The sequence below is a fragment of the Anguilla anguilla genome, chromosome 5, assembly GCF_013347855.1.
Source record: "Anguilla anguilla isolate fAngAng1 chromosome 5, fAngAng1.pri, whole genome shotgun sequence".
Classification (NCBI taxonomy): domain Eukaryota; kingdom Metazoa; phylum Chordata; class Actinopteri; order Anguilliformes; family Anguillidae; genus Anguilla; species Anguilla anguilla.
This window is the reverse complement of record NC_049205.1, coordinates 14,320,314-14,331,008: the sequence shown is the minus strand read 5'-3', so window position 1 is coordinate 14,331,008 and position 10,695 is coordinate 14,320,314. Positions and strand designations below refer to the sequence as shown.

Sequence of the window (10,695 nt, the reverse complement as noted above, 5' to 3'; positions counted from 1 at the left end):
GAAAAACATTGATTAAATGATACCCATCTGCAACTTACTCATCAACACCTCACTGCCCCACCTCAAATTTAATTAAAACAAGAACTCCTTTATGGATGTGTGCTAGTTAAACCCCAGCCACAGTTCATGGGATGAATTAGCTATTTTAAACTTGCTGATTTAGATAGTAGGCTGTCTGAAGGACCCATTTTATCACACATTTACTGAGTTAGAATCCTTTGTTTTTGCAAGAGGGTAAGATTTGTAATGCCTATTATGCAAATAAGGGAAAGTGCAGGGGTTAAACCCCAGTCACAATTTCTAAGGGGAATGTATTTTCTGAAACTCATCTGATTTACACATTCTCCAGAAGCCATAACGCCCCACTTTTATTGAGTTTGAATCTGTTGCTTCGGCACTGGAGCAAACTTGGGCTCACAGATTATAGCTAAATAAGGCAATAACGAAATTGATTGAGATCAGCAAAAGTGCTGAAATGTATTCATTTATGCTTAAAAATATGTACAATGACCAAATAATGTTATAATTGCAGTATTATATGGGTGCAGATGACTTTTTTTTGTTACAAACTGCCAAATTACTGGAAACAAACCATAAATGTGAACTTTTATTATGAAATCTCCCGATCTGATAGTCACCGGAAGCCGTAGTGGCTGCTGGCCTGGTGGCGGCGCTAGCATCATACCAATGTGCATCATAGATCATGACTCACTGAACTGTATTGATCATACAGAAGTTCACACTTCTGCTTATTATAGTCAGAGATACTCTTTGGTAGTTGCATGTTTTCTTTGGCAATAGCCACGTCTACAATTTATACATTTTCTTTTGGCATTTAGCGTGTATAAAAAATAAAATATAGTAAATGTATTATAACTGGTGTTGATAACGGTCTCATAAAGATAACGTCTCTGCCATTTTTTTTCGAAATCTCAGGTAAGGTCGCCTGTATCTATCTATCGTTAGCTAGCCGGAGTTCAGCCGACGTACAGTAGCAATGTATAGCTAATGTTTCGCTAGTTTGCATCTGTTGACTTTGTAGCGTTAAAACTGTACAGTATATTAAATATAGTTTACTAGGCTATAGCACGGTAGCTGGCGAATGTTTACTAACTGTGTTGCTGACCGATGACTGTGCATTGTAACGTCATCACGAGGAGTATATTAACGCACTTAACAAGTGTCTTAATTTTGTTTCTTTAGCTACGGTGCAGAAATGTTGTCGTTGTCTAATAAAATCATATTTGCATCGTCCGATATCAGGGTTCTGATAGTTTCCCTCCTTACACGCAAGAACGAACATTAGGAGTGACTTTCATTGTCAAAGGAGCGCTGAACCCTGTCCTGCGGAGAATTTGAGGTGGAGTAATAAGAGCACTACAGGTATTGCTTATATAAACAAACAGCCTGATAATACCTAGGTTCAGCTTGTCCCAATGCTTTCAGAATTCTACTTCAGATAAATATTTGCTTCAGATGGCAATTGTACGTTCTTACTTTGCTATGACTTTGAAAAATAAATGTAACCAAAGCTGGGTGCATCCACGTCTCAAGCTCAGTAATCGTTCTCAGTATGAGTCTTTCATTGCAGCCCAGGAAACACTTTCCATCCCAGTTGCATGTACTTGCTGGAGCTACTTTATACGGAAGCGCATTGCATTCACAAAAGAAAAAAATAGACACTTTATATCGTTATTATGAGTTACTATCTCGTAATTACAAAAAAGATCTCATAATTACGAGATAGTAACTCATGATTACGAGATGAGGTGTCTAATTTTTGTGAATGCAATGCGCTTTCGTAGCTTTACATCCTTGATCTTCAACTCTAAGACTGCCTCAAGGTAAATCTATTGTGTACTATAAGCTTGAGGCAGTCATGTGACATGTGACCATATGACTTTGTTCTGCGGAGTCACCATCTGAGGGCAGCTTGGTTTAGGACAGCTGGTTTCTAGCAGCTGGCAGGTTCCATTTTCACAGACGAAGGCACAAATGGACAGGCAGTCACCTGATAACACAACCCCATTGCAAATATTATATAAACACATCATCTCACAGTAACAGCCTTTGATTTAGTGTCAGGCATTGCTTTGAAACAGTGTGATGTCACTCACTTGGCGTGCGTGTTCAAGTTTATTTCAGTTAAAAGTACATTTAACAATGCCTCAACACAATATACAAACCAAAGGGTAAAACATAAGAATAAAAGAGGCAGACAAAAAAGAGTTAAGAACATGCTATGAGAAGGTATCAAATAGACATGTTAACAAGGAAGGAATAAAGCAGTAAATGAGCATTAGCACCGTTAGCTTGGGTATTACTTCAATGTCACTCACTTGGCATAGATGTTAACGATTAAAGGTCATGCTCTGTGAAAGAAGCATGGCTTTGATCTAAAGTATGTAGTAACACAAAGTGCACCCTGAATTGTATTTTAGTGTATGGCCAAGCGTTAGCAAGATGCACCTTCAGATGAATTTTGCAGCAAAATGCTTGTAATGTTCAACTAATCTGGTGTCCGTTAGCCATTCACATTCTGGGCTCTTTATTCTGTATGGCGCATTGCCTTGCCAGCTGTAGCACTGGCACAATCCAAACAACTGAATTTGTTCATTAATAGTCTACTGACAACAGGCTAATAAACCTGTTCAGTTTATTTATCTGGGATCTTGTAAGTTATCAATGAAAGTAAGCAAAATTGATTTCTAGAACTGCCACGTTTGGTGTCGTGTGATGTCATAGTGCGTTTCGAAAGCTTGACTTGGAAAATTCAGTATTTTTTAGGACTCTATATCATGGCTCCGATCGTATATTTAAAAAATTATTTCTAATCTAATTATTCAAGCTCCTATAGGGGACTGCCATCACTGTAAATCTTCACTGATAACCTGGGGGGAAGCTCCCTGCGAGCTAGCCAATCACCACAAGCCCAGGAGTAAACAGTGCTCAAGTGCCAGTTGCCCTACCTTTGCCCAGTCCACAAACTTTCCTTTTTTTCCCCACCCACCTTCTCCTGTGTTCTCCTGGATCTCCCTGCTCCTGTCCTATGTTTGTTCCATCCCTCTGTTGGGTATAAGTTGAGTAATGTACTTCTGTATGGTGTGATGCGATCGAGATCTAATTTATCGCTGTAAAACTCATACAGTACAGTTACAATTTTACCAGATATGAACAAAAGTGTTCTTACAACAAACTTGTGTACTGCACCTTTAAGCTGTGTTTGCTCAAGGGTAGTTTCAGTTGAATTTAGTAGCAATGCAAAACTGGGCATTTTTGCTTTTTAAAGAAGCGTGACATATGAATGCCTGTGCACTGTGGAGGTCCTCTCTAATTCAGACACTCTTCAGCTCCTGTCCTTCCATTTACCATTCCCATTTGCCTGTTCACTTGACTGTATTCCACTTCCCCCTTCGGTCTATTTCTGAAGACACCATTCCTTTCATTTCCTTTTTTTTTTTTTCTTTAAATGAACATACATGCTTATGAGGATCTGACCTTCTTTTAATATTGAGTAAACAGATGATGTTGAGGTTACTTCGGATCAATGTTCTCTAGAGCCCGCAACAGCATTAGTGGAAACTACAGTGCAGTACTGACTGTTGTTAGTCCTTGTTACGACCCCGGCTCAGAGGGAAGCAACATAAAGGGACACAGACAACCAGGGTTAGATGTAAACAAAAGGTTGAATTTATTAAGAGTAAAACAAAGAAAAAAAGGGGAAAATGTGGCAGATGAGGGAGACACTGCTCCTGCAGTGTCTGCTGGCTGAGAGAGAGAGGGGGCCAGTGAGAGGTGGAGGAGGGGCTTTTAAGCACTCGATGCCTCCCCACAGGTGCCTCTCAATTAGCAGATTTAAACACAGTCTAGTTGTATGTCCAGGACATAGGCCTAACAGTCACAATCAGCTGTCATCATGCCACACCTTGGTTCTCACTGGAGGTTCTTTGCATATGAGTTTTGCTCCATGTATGAATCATGACTGACAGAAGTGGCATGGCACAGTTTACTGTTGCCATGGGGACAGATCTACAGGTTACGCGCTGGTCACTGATGAGTGTTGAAGCTCAGCCAGTATGCCAGCATATCTTCATCTTCAGATCAGTAGCGGTGGCCTCGCACCGAAGAGCCGGCGTCGGTGCAGACTTGTCAGCCGCTCTCGTCTCGTTTGTGTTGAAGGAGCCAGCGGGCGTCGCCGTCGCCATGGCCGGCTTTCGAATCCGGAGGTACCGGGACGAGGACGATGAGGCGGTGAAGGAGATCTTCACCATGGGCATGATCGAGCACGTGCCCGCCTGCTTCGTGCACCTGCTCAAGCAGCCCCTGGTCCAGATGGCGCTCATGTGCACCTTCTGCGCCCTGCTGACCAGCTCCAAGTCCCTCCTCCTGCCCGTGCTGACCGTCACGCTGATGCTGGCGGGGCTCCGGCAGATGGCCAGCTACATGTTCCGCAGCTACATCGAGGCCTGCCTAAAGGAGGACCTGGCCTGCATACGGGAGACCTACATGGGGAAGGGGGACTCCTGCTTCTGGGTGGCGGAGAGCGAGGGCCAGGTGTTGGCCACTGTGGCCTGCCAGCCCTCCCCGACTCAGCCCGAGTGCCTGGAGCTCAAGCGCATGTCCGTCCGGAGGACCCACCGGGGCTTGGGCATGGGCAAGGCCCTCTGCCAGGCGTTGGCGGATCACACGCGGGAGAGGGGCTACCTGGCAGTTGTCCTGGGTACCTCTATAATTCAGACGGACGCTCAGAAACTGTACGAGCACTTGGGCTACACCAAGATACGGGAGTTCACCTACCCGTCCCTAATGGCCAAGCTCAGTAACTTCAGTATCATTGAGTACAGATTAGAGTTGCAGGAGAGGAAAATTGAATGAAAGGAATCTGGTAGAGCAGAAAATGGTGTGAATGGCTTCTGATTAACCACAACTACCAATGTCTTATTTGGAAAGGGTGATCTCATTCTTTTGACAAGTGTGATGCCGGTCATTAATGGCAGGGACAAATTGTATCTGATCAGTTTGGCAAAAAAAAAAAAAAAAAAAAAACGTAAGGTGATAGCTCTCTCCTGGGATAAATAGCTACGAAATTACTGGATATTAATTTTAACCATTTCTGAGTAAAATATTTTAATTGAATTGAATACATTTAGGATTTTAAGAGGTTTTGTGTATTAGCTTTGGAAATTACAGAGCAATTAAGTGATTACTTTTAGTGAAAATTAATTATTGGAGATATATAATATCACTTTCCAACATGCAACACAATCCAGAAAGAGATTAACGGAAAACTTAATGGAATGGCATTTGGAGTGCATACTCATGTCACCATTAAAAGCCTTAGCAGCCTTAGAACCTAGCACTGTATACTCTTCCTGGGCCTTCCAAAGGCACAGTGAAGACTTTTTGACCCGCATCAGTAGGTACCTTCTTCAATTCAGTTCGATTTTATTTGTATAGCACTTTTTTACAGAGAAATGCCACAAAGACACTTTACAGAGTAGTAAGGCAAGAGACAGACCACTGCAAACGAGGGATCACAAGATCTCTGCAAATTCAGTGGCCTAGATGAGAACGTCAAGCACTGTCAGGCATGCTAAGCATTTCCAGGAATGTCAGTTTGAGTTTTGACTCCCGGGCAAGCTGGAGTCAGTAAAAAATCTGTTGCTTGTGTAAAACCTGTTGCGTTCTATTTCCGGTACTGATGTCATTGGTACATATTGACCCCTTATCGGAAACAATGCTAAGTATGCGTAACTGTACCAGTAACTTGTACGTTCGCATGCACAAAACAATGTAACGAATATTAAATCATGGGACAGCGTTTGTGGAATTTGGTCCGCCGGAGAAGCGGATTGGTCACGGCTGCGCCGGCTGGTGGACAGAGCACACGTACCTGGGTTGCGTTAGCTAATCAGCCCAGGTGCTTAAAGGTGTGCTGCTCTCCACAGTTCGGGGCCGAGACTGGGAGCTCACACAGAGAGCGCGTTTATGATTTTAGTTTCGTTTAATTTTGGAGTGTGGTTCAAGCAAAAAGGAAAGACCAAATAAGTAATCCTCAGCTGGGATGCTGGAGGAGCTGGACCTCAGCTGGGCCAGCTACGGGCGGCACACGGGAAAGTGGTCGCACCGTTTTACTTTCTTTTGTCTTTGTTATTTTAGCTTGTTGTTTTAGTTTATTGTTTTCACCCGGAACCCGTGAGGGGGACGTATAAAGAGGGTCGTTTATTTGGTTTCGGGTTTGTGTGGGTGCACTCTCTCTCTCTCTCTCCATGCAGCAATCAACGGTGTTCCCCGGCTCTGCCTCATCTCCCTCCCAGGGGTGTCACGCTGGCATGTGACATTTCGGTGCCGAAACCCGGGAGGGAGCGGTCTCGGCGTATGCCGAATTAGCCGTTAGCTGAATTCTCTGGTTGGAGGTGTGTGGCATTCAGTCCGCCGGGGAGGCGGATTGGTCGTTTTATCCAATAAGGGTTCGACCAGAAGCGGAAGGCAACAGGTTTTGCACGTGCAACAGATTTTGTACTGACACAGGCACCTATGTTAGAGCTGATCAAGGAACATTTTTCCCAAGGTCCATATCACAACGTCACTCAATTGTCAAAACTAACACAATATCATTGTAGGCCTACTTTTAAAATGAGCCTACGCTCATCACATTGAGAGTTGGACACTGTAAAAGGAAATGGTTATGAATTATTTTTGTTGGCAATTTCAAATGCACTTAACCGTATAAATGTTTAACATTTTGTTAATGTTTACTGAATAAATGTTTAGTCACGCCTGGACATAGTTAGAAATGTTCTTGATGGTAGAGTGATTTGCTTTTCATTAATCACTAACTGCGACAGGCTCGAGGGCATTTGTTGCGTAAGAACTGAGGCGATTTAACCTGTTAATTATCAAGCCCGGGTAAAAAGGTTACCAACATTCCAAACACAGGGTTCCCACTCGTCCTGGAAAACCTTGAAAACCTGAAAATTTATCGACTAGTTTTCCAGTCATGGAAAACACCTGGAAAATGAGAAAATTTACAAAATGTCCTGGAAATATTTGTGAGGTCCTGGAAAATTGTAGACTATGCTATATGTCAAGCTGTTAAACAGTATATTTAGAGCTGAGATTGCATATTTTCCTGTATTTTTTTATTTCCTGTATCTAATTTTTATTAGCTGCTGAGATTACACGGCAGCACAAAGTTTTGAATGGTTATGGTACTTGCACATTGCCCCCCCCCCCCCCCCCCCCCCCCCCCCCCCCCCTCCCATTCCACCACCGGCTTTGGGCTACCATTGTCCATGATTTATGTCTGTAAGTCTAAGTCATGGAAATTGCCCTTGAAAAGTCCTGGAAAATGATTTCCTAAAATGAGTGGGAACCCTGCAAACGCATTAATAGTGTGATGCACTGTAATATCAGATGCCGACCTAAACCTGGTCAGAAATCTACTCATTTAACCAAGTTTCATCATCCGTTGTCAGCTTAGAAACCTCTGAATGTGACTGATCTGTGCATTAGATTGAGGATAAGATTTGGTATGAGTCCATTTTATATGAAACGTGAAGGTTTTTGAAATATTCACTGTAAGATAACTGGCACTTGGACAGGACCTGAGGTCATTATAGGCAGGATGTTGGGCAGCCTGCATAATTTCTTCCACTTAATCTGAGCTCTGACCATGGAGATACTCTCCTTTCAAAGACAAATGCTCTTTAATATATCTCTTAGCAGTAGAATCACATCTTATATGGATTGTCTAGTTTTGTATGTTCCTATCTATTGTATCTATGTACAATAAATTACGTTTTTCTCCTTTCACTTTCACTCTTTTTTTGGTGAGCATCAAAATGAGGAAGTGACACTGAGTATTTCCTGTGGATAATGCTTTCATGTTGTGCCTTTGTCCAGTAAGTATATACGAGGTTGTACTTAGTGTTCAGTAGCTTTCACTGTCTGGGTGTTCAAAGCCAGAAATCTAACTTCTCTCAAAGAGTCAGTTAATCAGATCATTTTAGCCATGTCTGATCAGTTAATCAAAATGTTTTGTCAGTATCCAATGTGTCTGTCAATGTAATGTAGAGTTACATATTACATTGCATATTATGATGCTCGGTCTTAATACTGTCTGTTATCGCTGTCCTTGAATGCACATGGGAACAAATGGGACCACGTTGAACTTTAACATTATGCAGTAAAACGAAGTCATTACGAGAGCCTTCTGTGTGGAGTTTCATGGATGTAGTGGTGCACTCTTTGTGTGTATTAATGGTTAATACAGCAGGAGGAGTTAAGTCTCAAGTGGTCATCAGCATATTTAAAACTTATGAATGTTGCAAATTACAATATTGTGAGCCAGAAGACAATGAGGAACTTGAGTAATTTGGTCCAGTTTCTCAGACTAGCCCTCTCCCCCTTGGTACATTTAGCTATCAACAGCCATACCATATGAGCAACGAGTGACCATGACACAGGGGACAGCTTCTCTTTGTCATTCTTCCATTTGTCTCTCTGACTTTTTTTGCCCAATGCCGTCCCTTTATTTGTCAACCAGGATGAATGGCTCCTCCTTCTGTATCGATGAATATACTTCATACATACCAGTGGCATTCATGTGTTTGAAATAATTTGCTGTGATGCATATTTGATGGCTTGAACATATAACTTGAATTGTTACTGATTGCAGTCATACATGTGTACATTGATTAATTAATGATTAATGTCTTTTCCATGGTTTTCCCCTTGTAAATCCCAAATAAAGCTTTGAGAAACCGTTTATGTATCGTGTCTTTATCTTTCTATTTGGAGGAAATCTGGTATTGTCTCATCTGTCGCTCAGATGGTCAAGGGGCATTTCCATTGTCAATTTGGATGATGTCATTCAGCATATTTTGCATTTACAGGGTTCCCACTCGTCCTGGAAAACCTGGAAATGTATCAACTAGTTGTCCAGTCATGGAAAAACACTGGGAAAATTATGGTTCCATAATTTGAGTTCATCTGGCCAAAGCTTAACAACATCATGGTGTTTAATTGCAGATACAGAGATCCCTGCAGGGAATTGTCTATGAGAGTAACTGTTACACCACCAGAGACCAGGGCCCTGTGTCACAAAGCAAGATTACTGAGTTAGCTGGATAACTCTGCTGAGTAAATCCTGGAACCCTCCAAAATCTGGAACATGGACTGAAGTAAAAAGAGCCGTCTCCGGTTTTACTCCAGAGACGGCTATCCAGCCAACTCAGTAATCCTGCTTTGTGAAACGCGCCCCTGCTTCAATTTAGTACTGTTGACACAGCAGTAGTGATGTTCCCATAAATCATCATGCCTAGCTCCTATAGGTGAAAAATGATACACACTTATAGTAATAAATAATAATGTAATTGTTTTATTAAGCATATGTTGATCCAAAGAAAAAGAAACAAATCTGACTGGAATTAAGAAATATAAATTTATTTGCATTTGTAATTACAATCCATATGATGGGTTTTGAGTATTTCTCCTTAGGAAGAAGTTACACCACACGGCTTCAGGCAACACTAATGGCATAGGTTGTTTATGTACAAAATAGGGAACAAAGAGATAGGCCCTCGCAGATAGAATGGACTTGCGTACCCAGTTAAGGCCCCAGAGGGTATTTAAACCAGGCTAGAAGACCAGTGCAGGGAGGGTTGCTGTACCGCGAACTTGTGTAGTGTTTCAGTGACCTTCCCGCTGGCCAGTGTGATAACAATAAACTTCTGCTTCCTTCAGTAAAGTGTTTGTTGTCTTGGTGAGTTCCTGCATCGTCCTGACTTTGACTCCACAGGAAGAACCTGGGTCCTAACACATACACAACTGTCATATTAATCTTATGTTTAATAAGGCTAATTAAAGTCTAGCAATAAATGTTTTTACCTCAATTCAAAATAGGCATTGCATTACATTATAAGGTCAGTTTGTATTCCTAGTATTCCTGAGAAAGGGAAGGGGAGTAGACTCAATGGAAGCTGAAGAGAGAACTGGAATGCTATTTAGAGGTCCTGAGTGGTAAACAGGTACATAAATGTCACATTATGTAATATATTATATAATCCTCTGTGTATTCATGTCACCTGATAGCCTTTGAGTGACCCGACACCCATTGGTTAATTTGTCACTGATTGCAGCAATAGTACTAGTGCCTCACTGGCTTTGAAAATGTTTCATAAGTAGGTATTTAAAGTTAGAGATACATAACATTCAACTGTTAAATATGATTCCCGTTGCATTTGCAACTAAACAGGTTACTTAAAATGATACAGTTGGCTTTAAAAAGGGTGTCAAGATTTTTCATGAAATACACAGAAATAACTGCAGATTGAAGTTCCGGTTTATGGTCTGATGTATGTCCGTAAGAGATTTTGCGCCCTCTGGTGTTAACGTAGCACCGAATTCAGAGTCTGCCGTACCCACTGAACTGTAGAACCCAAGGGAAAAGCATCACTGCAGGGCTCAGACGAACCTCTTAACTCGCCAGTCTTCCTGAACAAGCATCGGATTAGCTAGTTACAGCGAGTATGGATTTATATATCCACCAAAACACGACCTAACAACCCTACCCTTGCCCTGTCAATTCCTTGTTTTATCCAGCACGAATATATTTACGGTAACTTCATACTTAGCATTTGCCCCGGATTAATATGAGCATGCGTGTTTGGGGTCCTTGAATGAAAACTGGTA

General features: G+C 41.9%; 1 protein-coding gene across 2 annotated transcripts; it reads left to right on the top strand.

Annotated features, from left to right (window-relative positions):
- Positions 1-51: 51 nt before the first annotated feature.
- LOC118227525 (N-acetyltransferase family 8 member 3-like) lies at positions 52-5,046 on the top strand. 2 transcript variants are annotated; one of them, XM_035418071.1, is made up of 2 exons: positions 52-936; positions 4,180-5,046. In XM_035418071.1, exon 2 carries the CDS (start codon positions 4,204-4,206, stop codon positions 4,873-4,875), a length of 672 nt encoding a protein of 223 aa, XP_035273962.1. In that variant the 5' UTR covers positions 52-936; positions 4,180-4,203; the 3' UTR covers positions 4,876-5,046. The 2 variants fall into 2 exon arrangements, with proteins under 2 accessions (XP_035273962.1, XP_035273966.1); XM_035418075.1 differs by lacking the exon at positions 52-936 and adding an exon at positions 943-1,383.
- The last annotated feature ends 5,649 nt before the right edge of the window (positions 5,047-10,695 follow it).

What these genes read in the sequence shown, in the direction of transcription:
- LOC118227525 (XM_035418071.1), top strand. Translation starts at nt 4,204, where the DNA reads ATGGCCGGCTTTCGAATCCGGAGGTACCGGGACGAGGACGATGAGGCG.